Source organism: Colletes latitarsis, chromosome 11, assembly GCF_051014445.1.
Source record: "Colletes latitarsis isolate SP2378_abdomen chromosome 11, iyColLati1, whole genome shotgun sequence".
Lineage (NCBI taxonomy): Eukaryota > Metazoa > Arthropoda > Insecta > Hymenoptera > Colletidae > Colletes > Colletes latitarsis.
Window position 1 is genome coordinate 31,288,024 of NC_135144.1, and position 18,532 is coordinate 31,306,555.

The 18,532-nt window shown below is 30.7% G+C and overlaps 5 protein-coding genes across 10 annotated transcripts; 3 read left to right on the forward strand and 2 right to left on the reverse strand.

The window, feature by feature from the left end:
• The first annotated feature begins 214 nt into the window (after window positions 1–214).
• Window positions 215–3,524, forward strand: LOC143347375 (sulfhydryl oxidase 1). 3 transcript variants are annotated; one of them, XM_076776456.1, is made up of 3 exons: window positions 215–558; window positions 1,015–1,267; window positions 1,446–3,519. In XM_076776456.1, the coding sequence occupies exons 1-3, from the start codon at window positions 279–281 to the stop codon at window positions 2,839–2,841; spliced, it is 1,929 nt and encodes a 642-aa protein (XP_076632571.1). In that variant the 5' UTR covers window positions 215–278; the 3' UTR covers window positions 2,842–3,519. The 3 variants fall into 3 exon arrangements, with proteins under 3 accessions (XP_076632571.1, XP_076632573.1, XP_076632572.1); XM_076776458.1 differs by having other exon boundaries at window positions 281–416; window positions 1,446–3,517; XM_076776457.1 differs by having other exon boundaries at window positions 287–475; window positions 1,446–3,524.
• Window positions 3,525–3,639: 115 nt separating this feature from the next.
• On the reverse strand, window positions 3,640–4,968 carry LOC143347378 (putative palmitoyltransferase ZDHHC24). 3 transcript variants are annotated; one of them, XM_076776465.1, is made up of 2 exons: window positions 4,838–4,968; window positions 3,640–4,732 (listed from the first exon to the last, which is right to left on the reverse strand). In XM_076776465.1, exon 2 carries the CDS (start codon window positions 4,641–4,643, stop codon window positions 3,786–3,788), a length of 858 nt encoding a protein of 285 aa, XP_076632580.1. In that variant the 5' UTR covers window positions 4,644–4,732; window positions 4,838–4,968; the 3' UTR covers window positions 3,640–3,785. The 3 variants fall into 3 exon arrangements, with proteins under 3 accessions (XP_076632580.1, XP_076632583.1, XP_076632582.1); XM_076776468.1 differs by having other exon boundaries at window positions 3,640–4,666; window positions 4,838–4,962; XM_076776467.1 differs by having other exon boundaries at window positions 3,640–4,745; window positions 4,838–4,962.
• Window positions 4,969–5,637: 669 nt separating this feature from the next.
• On the forward strand, window positions 5,638–6,752 carry LOC143347475 (uncharacterized). The gene is made up of 4 exons (XM_076776669.1): window positions 5,638–5,655; window positions 5,774–5,978; window positions 6,129–6,278; window positions 6,616–6,752. Exons 2-3 carry the CDS (start codon window positions 5,778–5,780, stop codon window positions 6,267–6,269), a joined length of 342 nt encoding a protein of 113 aa, XP_076632784.1. The 5' UTR covers window positions 5,638–5,655; window positions 5,774–5,777; the 3' UTR covers window positions 6,270–6,278; window positions 6,616–6,752.
• An 18-nt stretch (window positions 6,753–6,770) lies between these two features.
• On the forward strand, window positions 6,771–7,619 carry LOC143347474 (thioredoxin, mitochondrial). The gene is made up of 2 exons (XM_076776667.1): window positions 6,771–7,182; window positions 7,278–7,619. Exons 1-2 carry the CDS (start codon window positions 6,771–6,773, stop codon window positions 7,388–7,390), a joined length of 525 nt encoding a protein of 174 aa, XP_076632782.1. The 3' UTR covers window positions 7,391–7,619.
• Window positions 7,620–8,556: 937 nt separating this feature from the next.
• Window positions 8,557–18,529, reverse strand: Pcx (pecanex). Of its 2 annotated transcripts, XM_076776666.1 has the most exons (16): window positions 18,223–18,529; window positions 17,718–17,964; window positions 17,314–17,592; window positions 16,854–17,218; window positions 16,632–16,775; window positions 16,226–16,464; window positions 15,875–16,131; window positions 12,448–15,758; window positions 11,906–12,367; window positions 11,694–11,838; window positions 11,351–11,609; window positions 10,919–11,272; window positions 10,723–10,835; window positions 10,381–10,655; window positions 10,134–10,260; window positions 8,557–10,016 (listed from the first exon to the last, which is right to left on the reverse strand). In XM_076776666.1, the coding sequence occupies exons 1-16, from the start codon at window positions 18,394–18,396 to the stop codon at window positions 9,979–9,981; spliced, it is 6,789 nt and encodes a 2,262-aa protein (XP_076632781.1). In that variant the 5' UTR covers window positions 18,397–18,529; the 3' UTR covers window positions 8,557–9,978. The 2 variants fall into 2 exon arrangements, with proteins under 2 accessions (XP_076632781.1, XP_076632780.1); XM_076776665.1 differs by having other exon boundaries at window positions 8,557–10,260.
• Between the last annotated feature and the right edge of the window lie 3 nt (window positions 18,530–18,532).

Here is an 18,532-nt window from a genome sequence, read left to right on the forward strand (position 1 = left end):
TTTCTTAAATAAGTTTCAATTTATGTTTAAATTTACCGCTTCGGTTAAAGCAACTAATATGTATATACAATTAATATGGCGACCTGTGTATGTTCAATTCATGCTCTCTATGTATATCTAGCCTATGGTTTGGCTTGTCTCTAGTTTTTTTTGTATTGTTCGACTTGAATCTAAGAGTTTAATTTGGCAACCCTGGTTATAATTGTTGTTTTAGTTATAACACTGTATGTGCGATGGAGGCCAATAAAGACTGATTGAGATAAGAAACTGAAGAAAACATGGAACACTTTGATGTCGACTTATTGTTGAAACTGTATTTAATCAGTATAATAACAGTAAATTGTAATGCTGCAGCGCCAAAAGATTCATACGAGAGTCAAATACCTACACACGGATTATACAATGCCAGTGATAATGTAATCATCCTAAATGTCACTAACTTTAAGTCATCTGTCTACGGAAATACTAAAGGATGGTTAGTCGAATTTTATAATAGTTGGTGCGGCTTTTGTTTCCGATTTGCACCTTTGTGGAAAGCTTTCGCTAGCGATGTTCACGGTAAATATTATAATTGTTTGAAAGCATGAAATTGCAAAAAGTACAATATCAAATACTTCAAAACAATACACATCATATGTAGAAATTACTGCAAAAGATTATTTATTTTTTAATTTAATTATGAATTGATATTAATTGATTGATCTAATTATCATAATATTATTAATTTTCTTTACTCCTATCGACTTCAATTACAATTAATATAAATAATTTTAAACATTTTTTTTAAAAAGCTGAAACAAATAATTTTTAAATAGTCAATAGTTATGATTTAAGATATTTATATTTATATTTTATATGATTTAATTTAATTTAAAATATGTTTTAACATCATCGATATTTTCTTTAACATCAGGACAAATTTTTGAAGCAAATATCTTTTCAAATATGTATATATATATTGTATATACTGTTAAACATACTTTAAAAATAATTTATTTCAATATTTCTTTTTAGCATGGAGAGATATTGTAGTAGTTGCTGCAATAGATTGTGCAAATGATGACAATAATCCTATTTGTCGTGAATATGAAATTATGAATTATCCAATGCTCAAATATTTTTCTGTAAATGCACATCCATCGTCGTTAGGGTTATTGATGGACAAGTCTGAAACTGTTACTGAGCTCAGAAATAATTTAATTGATTTATTAGAAAAGGAACAGCAAGAAGGACGTGGTACTTCATGGCCTAATATCACGCCATATAGGTACGTAAATATATATATTTTTTTTAACACATATTTGTATTATTACAAATAAAAAATAGATGGACTCGCCAAAAAAGTACCTCTTCATAGATTTAAAAAAGTCAGATTAATATATATTAGAAGAGACCTTTTCTGCAAATTCCCCAAACTTTAATTACATTTTTGTTGAATATTACAGAAATTATGAAACGACAAATATTTGGAAAGCTGTATCAAGTACTGTAAAATACTTCTTTCTATTATTTGAAAAAACAGACTCACATTTAGGAGCAGAAGTTATATTAGACATGTACAAGATCACATTATTACAAATAAGGAGGGTAACATCCGATAATGAATTATTGTGCGAGACAAATAAAATTACCAATTTTCCAAGTTTGATAGTTTTCAGTCGTAATGGCACACAAAAATCTCTTAAAATCAAAGTACCTACAAGAGAAGGCACCTATAATACTATTAAAGAATTCATGATTTCAAAAGGAGAACATATCAATGAACAACAAGTCTTTATGAAAAATCGTTCAATAGAAACTGGAAATCATAAATTGAGTACTAGTACTCCAAAACAGTCTCAAGAAACAGAAAAGCCAAAAAATACAGAAATAACTGGTGATCATTTGTATCAGCTAGATTTAGAGAATACTTTGAGATACTCGATCAGTCATGAAATCCCACTACATAAAATAATAAAAGAGGAAAAGATGAATGCATTGAAAAAGTACCTGAATGTATTAGCTGAATATTTTCCTTTAAGACATAGTAATATCTTTTTAGAAACTATTCGTGATATTATTAAAAAAAGGACCAATATATCTGGAGAGGAATTTAGTCACATAGTAAAATCCACAGAAGAAGAAATGTCACCTATATATTCTGGAGTCCCACAATGGATTGGGTGTAAAGGAAGCAAAGAAGGATACCGTGGATACTCTTGTGGTCTTTGGACAATGTTTCATATGTTAACAGTTAATTTTGCTATTGAACATAAAAATACTGAACGTGAACCGAAAAAGATATTAGAGGCAATGCATGGATACATAAAACATTTTTTTGGGTGTGCTGATTGCGCTGAACATTTTGTACAAATGGCTGCAAAAAATAAAATGTTTGATGTGTCCAATATTAATGAGAGCGTTCTATGGTTGTGGTCAGCTCATAATGAAGTGAATGCAAGATTGTCAAACGATGATACAGAAGATCCTAAACATAAGAAGATTCAATATCCAGCAGCAAAACACTGTCCAATTTGCAGATATGAAAATAACACTTGGAAAGAAGAAAACGTTTTATATTATCTCAAAACAAAGTATAGCTATAAAGGAATCAATTATTACGGTTCAACCAACAAACTTAAAGATAATAGTGACAAAATGAAAATAAGACAGGAAAGACTTGTATTTAATAAATACCCAAATACTAAAAAGCTTGGGTGGGATTTTACAATTTTTGATATAAGCATTTGTGTTGTGTTGTACGTTGCATCTGCTGTCATACTTATATTGGTCTGTGTAAAGTTTGCAGTGAAAAGGACTTATAGGAAAAGAGCATATGTTAACTTACTTGGCAAAGTATGACTTTTATTTTTATTCATTAAAATTATTAAAATATAGATGTTTATACATGTATTGTATGTACATATTTTATTCTCTTTCTTCGCAATATTATTTCTTTCAAGGAAATATAGTGTTCATGGCTTGAAATTTTAATTGCGTTTTGAATGATGTTGACTAAAATTTTTTATAATAGTATATTTATTCTTGTTTGATACAAATATTATATATTTGAAACTATTATATTCCAGTGAATATTGTGATAACTGAAAGTTTAACATAATATTTTCTAATGGTATTATCTTTTTTGTTGCAATATAACTTTTTTACAATAGTTTATTATTTAATCGCAAATAGAAGGTTTCAAAGTTCGATACAGATATTGTATATGTAAAATGATTGTGTCAAAGTGAAGAATATATAATAGAAGACATTGAAGTTCACCATATATCATTGAATAATACATATACTTTTGAACTAGTCTTAACAATGTACAATCATACTATGTCGTTCATTTATAAAATTTTCAGTGTATGTAAGAATAGAAACTTCTGCATAAATATTTCCAAATTTTTACATGTAAATATTGAAATCAAATTCTTCCACTATTGCGCTAAAGCATATTCATTGCTATTTACGTAAGTTGACTCATAAAAAGAAGAAATAAATATGGATTAATTAATGTACACATATTTAAATCTACATTTTTGTAAATAATAACAATTCATAGTGTAATTATAAAAAATGATTCGTATCTTTCTTTCTTTCAACATTATATGTTGAAACGTAGATACATAATAAAGATTAATAAGTTTAAAAAATAATACATACGTTTTAATGCAATTCTAATTCATTATAACTTATTTTATTCTACATTTTTATGTTTAAAACATAATGTGTTGATTACATAATTTATTTATGTAGCTCCTTTTGGCATACGTTTTTATACAAAATTACACAATTGGTAGTTATTTATTTTTAGAGTTTGAATATTGCCATGAACTTGATGTGTCCCATATTACACCATTATGTGGTAATTCAGATGTTATATATGGAATTAACCATGTAAGATACCATCGATCACCTAATACCTCCTTTATATTTTGTTTCCATCCTAAATTATATACATAGATTTTTTTATTACTTTCATTAGCCACATTACCGTTAAATATTAGACAAAAGTGATAAATGCACAAAACTCCGGTATATAACATTCCTATTGCAGACACAATGTACAGAAGTAAATAAAATTGATTTATAGATCCGTCAAATCCAAAAACAAATATTGCTAATGGAAAAATAATTTTTATAATTGATATAGGAAATTCGAAACGAATCCTATTCCAAATAAAAATATTGTTATAACAAAAACAATATGTTGCTGCTACAAATAAGTATAATAAGAACATGATGAAGTATCGATGGTTATAATGACCGATACAGCATCCAGTGAAAATGCAATGATGATCCCTTTTTAAGATACAAATATTACATGTTGGACAGTGCCATGAACGTGGTGGTGCAAGAGTTTCGCAAGAAGCACACAGTCTCCAACCGTCTTTAGTGTTTGCAGCACTTATTGGCATAATATCTCTTCTAGTACTGGTATCACAGAAAACTATGTATGTGAAGTTTCCAACTATATTCAACATAATAAAGTTTCCAAAGAAAAAGTGTAAAATATGTGATAATGTTCCATATCCATACATTGTAGGCAAAACAACCCACAATTCAAACCAATACAATAGAGGTACAATTGTTAATATAAAAGTCATTGAAAAAAAGTCACTTAAGTTACGAGGCCAGATTTTTTTTCGTATGATCATGTTTAAATTCTTCCTTTCTTTTCCTTTCTTTTCACGACCACCTTTTATCAATGTGTATTTGTTTCACAATAATATTCTTTTACTTTAACCTAAAAGTTAGTACTATAGATCATTTTTATTAATTTTTTTTTTTTTTTCTTAATTTTTCGAACTTATTATATATCATTTAAAGATTTAATCTACCATGTACATACCAATAATTTAATTGAATCCATTACTCTATATGCATATAAATTAGTATCTACATCTATACCATGATACGCGCCATTCGATTCCTTTCCACACTTCATTCAATATCATGTGGCCCAGTGTGACCAGGTGGCCACACTGCCCAGGTCACTGCCCAAGCCCAATCCAAGCCAAGTGCCCAGTTGCCCAAATGCCCACACCGGCCACAACTCTGTCAGATGCTAAGTTTGTCGTTACTAGTATCGTTGTCGATTGCACTCAATTATGCCAAATCTGACCACACTGTTTTAAGCAATTTTAGCAGAAATGACTGTAAAAGAACCATAAATGGGCGAGAAATTGCAGTCTAATTCGAAAATTTTTAGAAAGTGTTCCTATCTAGTAATTGTTTACGGCCCTCTGGTGATTAGTTTAGGCTACAAATATCTCGTTAAAGTGTAGTCAATATGCATTAATAAGAATTAATGTTTTCACAATAAATAATTCACTGTTAAAAGGTATAATGGTATAGCTTGTATTAAAGTTTAGTGTAGAATTGTGTGATAAATAGTTTTTTGAATTTTCTTGTAAATAATTAGTTTCGATAAATCGCATTGCATGGCAAGTTGTAAAGTATGAATAGTAACAACATACATTTTACATTTTATTTAGCGAAGACAGATACTTTAATAGAAATACAAGTATATAGTTTTAAATAGTTGTAGATTTATGTACGAAAACAAAATGAGAGTTCGATAATTTATTGTCAGTGTTCAAATTCTAATCGTTGAGAGATTCGTTCTTCACATTTTACAAAGATCGTTATCCTCAGCGGATTCCACATGTAATAACTTTCCTGTACCTTGTTGTGATTAAGCAGCAGAATCATTGCTCAGGCATTAGAAAAATTAGTAATAAATGATAAGAGATGAGTATATATTTGAATTTCTTTTTTTTTTTAGTGGTATGACTAATTTGATATTTGGAATTGGCATAGGATTGTTCCTTATTCTGATTCTGTGGGCTTTGGCTTTATTTGTGTTTATTATTACTTTACGCGTTGAGAAGAAAATTGGTGCTATTGCTATATTGATTGTTAGCGTATGTACAATTATTTTAATTGTTTTACCAAGAGCATCTGTCAAACCAGTCTCCATTGAGAAAAAGGTATGCGAAATAATTATTTTCTAATAAGAAATTAACATATACTTGTATTGCTATTTGTACATAAAATAATTATGTAAAAAAATAATACAAATTTTAACCAGTTATGTAATCTTCATGCTTCCATACCTGTAAAGAATATGTCTTTTGCAGATATATGATCATTTATTTATCTGGCGTATTCTATTACTTGTGCTGTTGGTTGTATCTTCTATCATTGGCTTGGTAGGATATATTAAATTTGAATTAATGGAATCCATCAGGCCAATTCGAATAAGTAATTGGATTTCTTAGATATTTATAGTAAGTATTTTGTAATATAATTAAAGAAAATAGTTATGTAGTCGATTGTCCATTACCAAATGATACAAATTTCTGAAGCAAATTCTTGGCCTAAATTTCTGACTATATAGTATTTTAACACATTGATTATTGAATCTCCCAGAGATATATCCAATAGTATAATGTTGTGAGCACGTTTGTTATTATTAATAATATGAATTAATGAGATTATCAACAACTTAAAACAAACCATCATGAAATATTTTCATTGTATCGAATGAAACTTCTATTGTAATTTCGATATATGTAACTGATATACAGAAGGAATTAATTTTGTTTATTTCTATATAACTTTCAGAACCTACCAACAAAATAGGAGTGTAGATATGTATGACTGCTAATTCCTATTTATTATGTGCAGTAACTGGGAAAGGGTGCTTTAGATTAAAAATTGTTTCCTGTTAATCAATTTATTGTTACTTGTAATAGAAACAGTGTTTATAAGATTAAAAAATGCTGCGCAACACTACTAAACTATCATCAACATTGGTGCGAAGTGTTTCTCTGTCCCATCAGAAGAATAAACAATTTGAAATAAATAACAATAGTGAATTTGTTAGTAAGGTAATGAATAGTTCGGTACCTGTTATTGTAAATTTTCATGCTGAATGGTGTGATCCTTGTAAAATACTCACACCTAGATTAATTCATCTTATAGAACCAATGGATACTTTAGATCTTGCGATTATAAATTTAGAATCAAATCCAGAATTAGTACACATCTTTGAAGTAAAAGCTGTGCCAGCTGTTATAGCAATTTCAAAGGGGCTGGTTGTCGATAAATTTGTAGGTTTAGTTGATATGGATATGATAGAAAATTTAATACATAAACTTACTCATACTGACCCCTCAAATTCTAAAGATGGTAAGAATGAAGTTTAAACACATTACGGTTATACATTTTATGAAATTATTTCAATAATTAATCAATTTGTATTGTGCTATATAATTTTATTTCAGTGAGCATAAATATTATCCTAACATTGAAATATTACTTTTATGAAAATGATTTATATAGAGTTACTTTCTTCTCTGAATTATATGGACAGAATAATAGCAATTACATGTCGTAAAAATATATAATTATATCAAAAAGTTACATCAAATTCTATTAAATAGTATGAAAACTTATAAACAACCGTAGTTCCAGGAAAATCAATCATACTCGTTATTATAAATTTCAATAAAGATTCCTTATAAAATTTCAACACTATCTAGAATTTTCACTGTAGGTGCATTCTTCATTTATAATAAATAAATACTAGGATAAAATATAAAACTAACTATTTCTAAAAAGATAACGTATTCTCGTTTATTATTTATAATTTTTATAATAATAACTTGTTAATTACTTTACAAACTTTTGGTAATGTTTTATGTGTCAATTATATTATAATAATATGATTATAAAATGATTTTTTTAAAACTGATTGTGTATTACATAGTACAATACATTGTAATAATTAAGATTAACGGCCCTTTTTGATCTACAGTGTCATCATATTAGCAATATTTAATAAAGTAATTCTAATGTGTAAAACTGAAATATATTTCAAGGTACTCACTTTCTTTGCATCGCTACTTAAATATCTCATAATGGAATACAATTAATAAGATTAATCTTAGCGATCAGAATAAAATTCATTTAAAATACATTGTGCAACAGAGCTGACAATCATATAATGTTAAATATCGAATCTACGATATTAATACATGATAGATACAGGGATTATAAACAAATTGTTGTCCAATATAACTTTTTGTTCTGTGTTTATTCTACATCGTAAAACAATTCTGTACAATCTGTGTATGAAAGTTCTGTCGATTGTAGATAGTAGGCCAGATATTTAATAAAGACCATCTAATCCATGTATTCCCTGAAGAAAGAAATTTTTGACCCTTGGCAGCAAGTGATACATAAATGTATACCAATAATTAAAGGACTAGCTAAAAATTTCTTTATCAGTCAGGTGCTTTCAAGAGACACCATGATAAGGCAATGCTGTGATTTTTTGGTTACTTGCAAAATTCTTCATCATTCATGTCAAATATATATATATTATGTACTTTTTCTTTATTTAATCATAAACAAGAGAGTATTTTATATTTTTGCAAGGAACCTCGTCTTTTTTATTATTTTAATAACCAGTACACACGCTTTAAATTTCTTTAACAGTTGCGGCAAAACAAATAAATTTAAAAGTAACTTATTCGTAACTACGAATATATACAAAACTAGGAAGAAACGTTTACAAGTCTTTTTAAAAGAAAAATGATAATATTTATTTTTCTTTTGTAGATAAATATTGTGGTGCATTTACACATGATAAGTTTTTACATGGCATGTGGTTTTTATTTTTTTATGATAGTGTTTTTTATTATTTTAATGCATTAGTTTCAATGGATATTATAACGAAATACATATCAAATGTAAGTACACCACTGTGTTCATCATAATTTTCATACAATAAAGATATACAAACCAAGTTGTTCGAGTTATATGTATATTACACTGCTATTAGTGCACCGATATGTTCTGCAGAGCCAACTGTATGACCCCACAAAATTACACGTTCAGTAAATACGTTTGGACGCTTTAATCTTGCAGAAATTTTACGTATATTTACAACTTATCTATACCAAGTAGTTTAAAAAAAATGTAACAAAATGTAGAAAAACACGAATGACATTATATACAAATTCCTATAAATGTTAGTTGTTGTTATTGGGCATATTCGGGACAATAATAATGCCAAAGCATTTTTATTTAATTCTCTAATTAACAATGCAATTCATGATAATTTATAGCAAACTCTGTGGTTAGAATCTAATTTTAACGTTGAGAATTCATTATAACTTCAAAATATAAATACTTGATGATACAGCTAATAATTGTTATACTTTCTTCATTTTCATATACATTGAACAAAGAAAAATACTCAATTATAGAGAATTGTATAGTGGCTACTTGTAAATCAAGTTTGTATAATTTATATTACACAATTGTTTGTGCTGAAAAAAAAAACATATGGATTTCTTTACTAATCAGTGTAACCTGAATATACCCAATTGTGTTGATAGCTCGTCAACAACAAGTAACATCCAGTTTTCATAACTACTAAACGATCTAATAGTTATATGATACATAGTATAATACAACATGATACAATTTACTTTGCATTGAATAACTTGGTGATTGGTATTAGTCTTCTCAGTAATATTTCCATCATAGTTGCAAGTGGCAAAATTTTAATTATCGTTTACGCAAACTTTTTAATTTCATAATATATTTTTAAAGTATGTCCAGAAAATTGCATCTACTGAATAATTATTGCAACGAAGAAAGAATACAGAAGCAAATGAACGAATATAAAAGAAATATTGAGCGAATGAAAATTTTTCAAAAACTACGTAGTGGAGAGTATTCTGAAGCTATATATTATAATGGAATTAACAAACGTTTTAAAATTCGTCGATTTTCGTTATTTACAATTTTAAGAATAATCGTCCATCAAAAATTTTTGTATTTATTACTTTATAGTTGGAATGAAATCTTCATTTTTAATGCATTTATATTAACATTCGCGGTGCGTGATTTGAAAAATGACTGTACGAAAATTCTCAGAGTGTGTATTACAATGGGAGGTTCAAAAATACTTCATCACACTTCTGCCCCTAAGTCTCGTACACCTTGTTCCGCTATTGGAACATATTTATCATCAATTTTAACAAGTAAAATAACTTTATCCACGTGAGATCGTCGATTAGGATCACGATGATTTGGGAACCAATGATAAATAACATATCCTACCATACCTCTTTCTGGTACCCAATGTTGCCATCCGGATCTACCTCCCTGTTGTTTCATTCTCTCATCAGGCCAAATTACATCTATTCGACGGCCCAAATTAATAGCATCGTATACTAGAGTAGGATCTATGATCTAATAACAAATAAAATCGTCAAAACTGAAGAGAAAAATAATTTAAAAAATATTCAAGTTACAGGAAATTTTAGATATTTAAACATATTTAAATTAAAATGAAATTTGTTTTCGACTTACACGAACTTTTCTCACACCTTCATCTCTGTCAAGTTTATTGGAGAAACTTGTTTCGCTCTTAGTCTCGGTCTTAATATCACTATTACTAAGAAGACCAGCCAAACTAGCAAGCGTCGAGCTAGTCGGTTTTCCAACTGAAGCCAATGATTCTCTATTTCCACCAAGAGATCCTGTATTTGCTCTTCCCAAAGAACCACGACCAGTTGATTCGCCAATTTGACATCCAGAATCTATAGATTGTGAGCCAGATGTGTTGTGACCCGATTGACCATAACCTATATTGAGAATCTCATTTTAACATCATAAAGTAATTAATATCAATGTACTGATAATTATAAATACCCGAATGAATGTTATAAGTAGTCATTGCATATACTCCATTGTTTCCAAAACCTCCGTCGTCTTGAGATCCTGTTCCACCTGATGAACAACCTTGACCGCACCTTCTTCTGATTCTGAAAATAATATTTTGTACAATAATAAACTTTTTAAGGTACAATGACAATTTATAAGACTGTAATATCATGAATGGTCGTACCTTTGCCACAATTTTAACACATTACGCTTAATTACACCGAGGCTCAAAGGTCCTCCTACTATAGAACATAATTGTTCATTCGTCTCTGCATAACTAGTTGTCAATGGCGAGACATAAATCGGATACCCAATTGGTTGATCGCAAGAACTATTTATTATATTTCTAAGGGCTTGTTTTGCATTTTGTATAGAACCTCGCTCTGGATTTCTATTTCTCAAATATACTAATTCTTGTTGTTGTCCAGCCCAGAGGCCACGAACACATTCGCGATTCATTTTAATTACTCGGAAGCTCAAGAAACGTTTGTTAAGCATGATTACTTTATATTCATCGATGCCGTCATCGAGAACGTGTCTATAAACAAACGACAAAACATTATATTAACAATGTAATGAGATTTTAATACTCGCAATTATTACAGTATTAAAATACCTAAGAGCCAGAAGACTGGGTGCGCCGTTTAAAATAGCGTTTCTCCACAGTGGATCTGCTTCGTGACTAATTACAAGATTTTTATCATGACTATCTATAGCTTCGTAAAGAGCAGAGGATTCAACATATTGCTCTGGACTCATAAAATGATCTTGATGTAGTTTTAGTGCCATTCTTACACCTTTCGCTACAACGCTTCGTAGTAAATCGACATCATGTAACACCCATTCATCACGAATTGATGTTATACGAAAATCTCCTGAATAGAAGAAAGAAATTTATTAAACGAATATATGTATATCTGTATACATTCGATTTTGCTATCACTTATATGAAATTATACCTTTGAAAAGAGCATGCAATCCATATAGAAAAAATTCAACGCTGGATACAGTATTGTGAGATGCTGCTCCCAAAACACGTCTCCCCAGAAGACTCAATGCAAGACACAGAGAAACTAACGGTGATTCTCTTGTTCTATCTACTGTCTAAAATAATTAGAAAGAAACAGTGCTGTATAAAAGTTAAAATAATTTAGTGTTAACAATAAATTACCTTATCATGTTTGGTAATGCAATATTGTATCCAATCTAAATAAACATTACAAAAACTGCTTCTTGTAATTCCGCTGGCTCGAAAGTCAAAATCTTCATCGATGTTCATATTGAAAACAGGGTCAAGGTCGACGAAGTTCTTATCGAGAGATATTTCAAGAGCGTCCGAAATATCGGAATTCCCCAACCAATATTTTAGTTTTGAAGATTTTACAGCATAAAAAACAATACTTTTTACGTAGTAAGTAACCAATACTTTACGAAACTCAAACACTTGAAGCATGGAAACAGCTGAATTATCCGAAATCGAGTATCCCTCTAAAACGTATTTAGATCTTGCAACTTCCCAAGCCAGCCAACGCTGGCTAAACGCTGCATTTACACTCAATACATTTGAAAAATGTCCCATTTCACAGCAACAACAATTATCATTGTCTTCGATTCCTTCAGATATTGCTTCCACCTAAAATCAAAATCATAATTTTCAAATTAAACAATATAATTTGTTTTCAAATGTTTAGTAGTTTATAGCAGTGTACATACTTCTCTCTGTTGGCAATACGTTCCCCTAAATTCAAGACCTCTCAATTGAAAAGTTACTAATCCATTGCCTAATTGAACAATGTGCACCAAACAGTTTAAATAATCGGATGCTAATAGAAAACAGTCGCCTTGTTCCACGTTTCCCCATCGACCAAGAGCAAGATCTCCGTAAAGACTGTGTTGCAGCGATCTCGTCAATTGCTCATAGAAGATCGAGTTTATATTATTATCATCTGCACCTAGATTCCGGTCCAAATGCGAAGACATTCGTGTGTTAGAATGATCAACTCTTCTTGTCTTATAGTCTCTTTCCCAAAACTTCACTGGACGTACATAAGATGATATAAAAATTGCGCTACCCAAAAGTGGGTTTAAGGGAGTGCTCAAGATTGCAGAAATGACCGCTTGTAAGAACAGCATAGCAGAATGTGGAACCGAGAAAGGTTGTGCGAATGCATGAAACGCACTACCCCATGTGATTTGCCAAGGCGCGATATATGTAACTACAAATCGTATCTTTAACAGTAATTCATAAACTTTTGCAAATGCTATTCCTGTGATAAAATAATCTACAAGAAACGTTTCACTGAGTTCTCGGTAATCTAGTTTGAAGAACAGCACAGCAAATATCAGTACTAGGTAACGTGTCGATGGATCAGAATATGCAGATCTTAAGGATTTCAATCCACATATAACTATGATTAACGCACCAATACTTTCTCCAAATTTGCTTACGATTTTTGATGAACATTCGGTGAGTGCTCCTAGAAACACTACTGGATAGAGAACATTTCTTTCTAAGAAAGAAAGGCAAACATATGCTTTTTCAAACCACATAATTTTCACTGGCTCATGAACTTCAAACTGTCCATGTTCATGACTACGTAGTATTGGTCTTGCCAAGCACAACCATGGTGAATGTTTTCGAAGTTGTGGTACAATGTAATGTAACAGAAATCCAAGGCAAGTTACAATGCCCCATAAAACTGGGTTTAGTTCTGGTTGTAAAGCAGTAAACACTGTCGAACAATGGATTCCAAATGACAAAGTACCTATCACTGCACATACTATCAAATCATTTTTTAATCTTGCATTCACTGTTGCTCTTAATTTTTCAGGTAAAGGATCCACTAATTCTGTATCTGACATTTGTTCAGCAACTTTAATTTTCACGTGTTTCTTCGTTCCTGATGCTCTGATTTTTGCTTCTTTGTATGTTTCAGACAAATTATCTCCACGAGTCGTATTTTCGATGATTTTGGCTTCTTTCTCTTCCATATAAATTTCTGGTGGCCATAAGTTCGTTTTTACAATATCCCATATTACAGTAGGATCCGAAGACGATCGACTTAAATGATAGGATACAGCAACTAGTAAACCCGCAAAAATAGAGAATAAAATATGTTGCGAGGATTTTGGCTCCGTAAGTGCTCCGTAAGCAAAACCATACAGTACGACAACAGTGATAACACTGCGACAAAGACAATATATCGAAGAGACTAGACTAGTGGTTGCATTTCCACCAAACAAATGAATATCTACATGTTCACAGAGATACATTAAAAAGGTATTGATTTGTGGGAATAAACCTAAAGAAAACACAATTGGAAAACACAAAAGGAAAATTAATAAAATATTACGAATTTGTAATATAACGTCATAATCGGAGACACGCAATCCGTATATTCGAAATTCAGACGTTTTGAAGTTTCTTAGAAATTCATTAAAGATTAATATGAATCCTGAACATAGTATATAATATATAGGCCGTGAAAATACTATAATACGATTAAATCCATGTGTCGGAGAAGCAGCATCAGGTTGAACGGATTTTAATAATGAATACTGACATCCGGCGGTTACGAAACAAAACATAAAGGCAAATATATCTTGGTAGAATCCTTGTTGAAGTAGCACGAGACCTAATCCCGCAACAGCAACTGCCAAAAACGTTGAAACGATTGTTTCGAAAATCGTCAAATTTCGATCTAATAAAGCTAATAAAAATAAACGATCGAACCGCACTTTCATGTGCGGTAATTTGCCAATTTTCCATTTATAATAATGTCTTGCTTGTTTAGGTTTAGAATCGGATCCATCTAAGCTGCCAATAAATCGGTTCCAAGATAAACTTGTATTTATATCAGCTTCTTGATGCGGTGGTAACGTTAAAAGTGGCATTCGACGATGAATGTCTGATGAGTAAATATTTAAATTAAGATATCCTAATAAACCTTGTAATCTTCCATTTCTATCTGTCATTGAGTCCATATGTGATATTATGTCCTGATGAAATAGATCTCGTTCCAAAGTTTCTATTGTACATTGATTAGAATCTCGCTCTGAAATTTCCACTGTACAATGATTAGTGCTTCCGGTGTTCGAAGAAACTAAATTTGATGACAGTGAATTTTGTGCTTTAGTTTGGTTGCTCTCTGGGCTCGATAAAACTGGCGGTGTGTCTATTATAACACTTAAGCCAGCAGAGTTCAAAGACAAGCTACTACAACTGTTGCTTAGGGAATCTGTAAGCTCCCACTTCGCGCCATAATGTAAATCTTGATTAAGTTGCTGACGTAACAACGTATTTAATAGTTTGTTGTTACTACTAGAAGGAACTTGTGCAGCGGCGGCAACGCCAGATCCTTTTTCGTCAAAGGTGTAAGCCAACCAGCGTCCATTTTCATCTCCAAAAGAAGGTACCGCTTCTAAAGGTACTACCGTGTCGTTATGATTGGCAACTATATCACACTCGTCGTTTGATATTAATCCAAGTAAAGCAGCGAACGGTACAACATTGTCTTCTCGACTTCTATCTCGTGTTCTGTGATGTAGTCTAATTGAGCGTTTCAATGTACCTCGTCTTGCTCGTGGATTTCGATTTTCAGAATTGTGACTTAGTCTCAAATCAGACACAGTACTGGATTGACCAGGTAAATCTCGGCCAGAAGTCAACAATGTAGCTAATAAAGAAGATGCAAAACTAAGTGTACTTAATTCGTTGTTTGAACCACTAGTTTGCTCAAATCTATCAAATCTATCAAATCTATCGAATCTTCTATCTCTTCTTCTATCTTTATCTCTTCTCACTTCTAGCGTTCGTTTAAGTTTCGGCCGGGTTTGTTCTGTAGTTGTAATATTATCATCTATGGCATCCATTGCAGGTTTTGGACGGTTTTGTTTGGGTATCGCACCTTGATGTCGTTTGTTATCCGTATCTGGTTGCGGAAGTAACTTTCTTTTCACTTCGTTTTCCATACTCAGTGTCGTTGTACTAGACGAACCAGAATCTGGTTCTTTATTATGTATATCTGTTATACAACAAAAGGAACGATAAATTTTATTTCAGAAATGTCTCCTTATATACACCATATCTAATTACAAAAATATATCTCTTTAATATTAAGTAATCAAAAATTAAAATTACTTTTATTTGTTCGTGACTCCATTGCACAATCACTACTTTCAAACAATCGATCTATTTCAACTACACTTCCAATATTTAATGGGTCATCTATACTTTTCAATTTATCTTGTTTGTCTTTGGGCCTCTCACCATCCGAAAATTCATGACTGCTTTGGCTTGCATTACTATATCTTCTGTTAACACCAGGCTTTGGTTTTTCGATTAATGCATCGCGTGAGTTTGCAGAATCATTATCTATACCACCATCTCCATTAAATCTAAATATAATGTAAAATTTAAAGAGACAGTTTTTTATGTTTGTAAATTAATTACATGGTAATTTATTAAATACTTTTATTATTTTAAAGTTACCTTGAAAATCTATCTTCGAATCGGCTAGTACTAAGACTTCTATCCCGATTAGATGTAGAATTAGTTTCACAAGTTTTCCGAGTAAGTAATGGACTATAAGAATCACGGAATCCTCCAGAGCTTTCATTAGCAAATTGTTCATCGCTTTGTTCTGCTATAGGGTGTACTATTTCTGACCCATAACTAAGATATGGTAATAACTGCAGTTGATTTTTTTTTAATGTATTTTGAGGTAATACCTTTAAAATATGCATATACTTTCAATATAACATTAATATCCCATTACAAATACTTCTTTTAAATTTTAATAGAAAAAGAAATACATTGACACTGATGGTATGAACCTTTCATTTAATATTAAATATAGTATTATATAATAATATATATATATATATTATATTAATACCTTTTTAGTATTGATCGTTTCAAGACTTTGAGGGTGAAGAGGTAAATTATTGTCATCCGTAGTACTTATATTTTTGCTAGTAGCACCAATTGTTTCAAGACTTTGTGGATGAATAAGTTGTTGATGTGGCTTTTTTGTAATAACCTAAAAAAAATATAACATATAGATATTTATACTATATAAGGAATTTTTTTCTGAAATTATAAATTTTTTAATTTTTACCTCCAAAGATTGTGGATGCGACAAAATTTTATTTTTATCTGCATCTTCCTTTTTTGATATAATTTCTAAACTTTGTGGATGATCATTCATTAAATGAGTCTCCATTGGAATTGAATTAGAATTGAGACGGCGTACACTTTGATTAGACTTCCAATAAGGATAATCATCTCCATGATGTTCCAATTCTAAAGAACTTGTTTGTTTTATTTGACTTTCAGAACCTGTTTTACCAAGACTACTTTGTTTTGAATGACGGTTTCGTGATTCTTCAGATGCATGTCTGCATAACTTTCTTGATCCTTGTCTATCTTCTTCTGCAATTACAACACATTTCTGCACATTCTGTTGTAGCTTTAATCTTCTTTCTGTATGTAATTGAAATACCAAAACATAAATATTAGTATATGAGAAAGCAATTGAATCAAAAAAATATTCATAGCGAAAATGACAAAATTAATACCATTCACTATATTTCGAAAACGTGGTTCATGGTACTGTGCGGAAGCTAATTCTGTTTCATGTACATAAATACTTGGTACCATCGGTTTAGTCATCTGTTGTGCTTCTTCTGAACTTTCTGAGCTATTTTTTCTATGAATTTCGACTTTCAAATCTATAGTTGAACTAGGCTTGTCTCGATTGTATTCGGATGTAATACTATCTGCATCTGCATTTTGCACATTTGATTCGATAAAAGAGTTACGCGATGAGCATTCTACAGGTGGTGTATCTGTTTTTCCTATGAAAAAATAATATTCCAATGGCTAATTATGTTTTATATCTAAAAATTATCAAAATCACATGTAATATAATTTATACAGTTATATGATACATTTGCATCATAAAAGACATAATTTTTAGTACCATTTAAAACTTGAAGTTCTATTCCATGATCTACTTGATCCTGTGATTGTTCCCTACATTTATTATGTGTCGTATGTCTTTTTTCACTTTCTGATCTTTGTTGATTAACAGTTTGACCTGATTCTTCCAAGCACTCAGTTGTATCGTACACACAATGAAGCGCATGATTTACACATTTTATTGTACCGAAAAGTGCTCCAATCGAAGAGCAATATGCCAACCAAACACATAATGTTGGTGGAAAATACTATAAAATAAAAAATGAATATTTTAGAAAATAAAATAACTCAATGTATCAAATAGATAACCATGCAATTATATAAAATTTACCACATGTAGATTTAAAGTATTAGAGAAACAAATAACAAAATTCTAAATATACTATAAATAAATTACGATTATTTACCCGCATGGCAATGTAAACATATACAGTTCATGTAAACGTTATCTTGTCTAAAGCGAACAACTTGCAAACGAAAATTAATATGCATATAAATTGACTTACAAGATATATAGTGAACGGCAGGCAGAGCAAGAAAAGCCAAACATAAAGATGAAAAGTGTTTGAAAAAACGTCGAGATGAGGATCGTAAAACCAGCCTCCTGTCAGGCTAGCCCAGACGCCTTGTCTCATAATTTCCAGCATTTGAGAACCCATACCATACTCTCTCACCATCATCCCATCACTTGCTGTTTCACAGCTTTATAGGTGGCCTATCTTCTCTATTTGGAAAATTCTGTGGTAAATAATAAGGCGATACATTTTATCTCGGCCTTATTCAATCAATGGATTTGGCGCACAGAACTTACTGGCT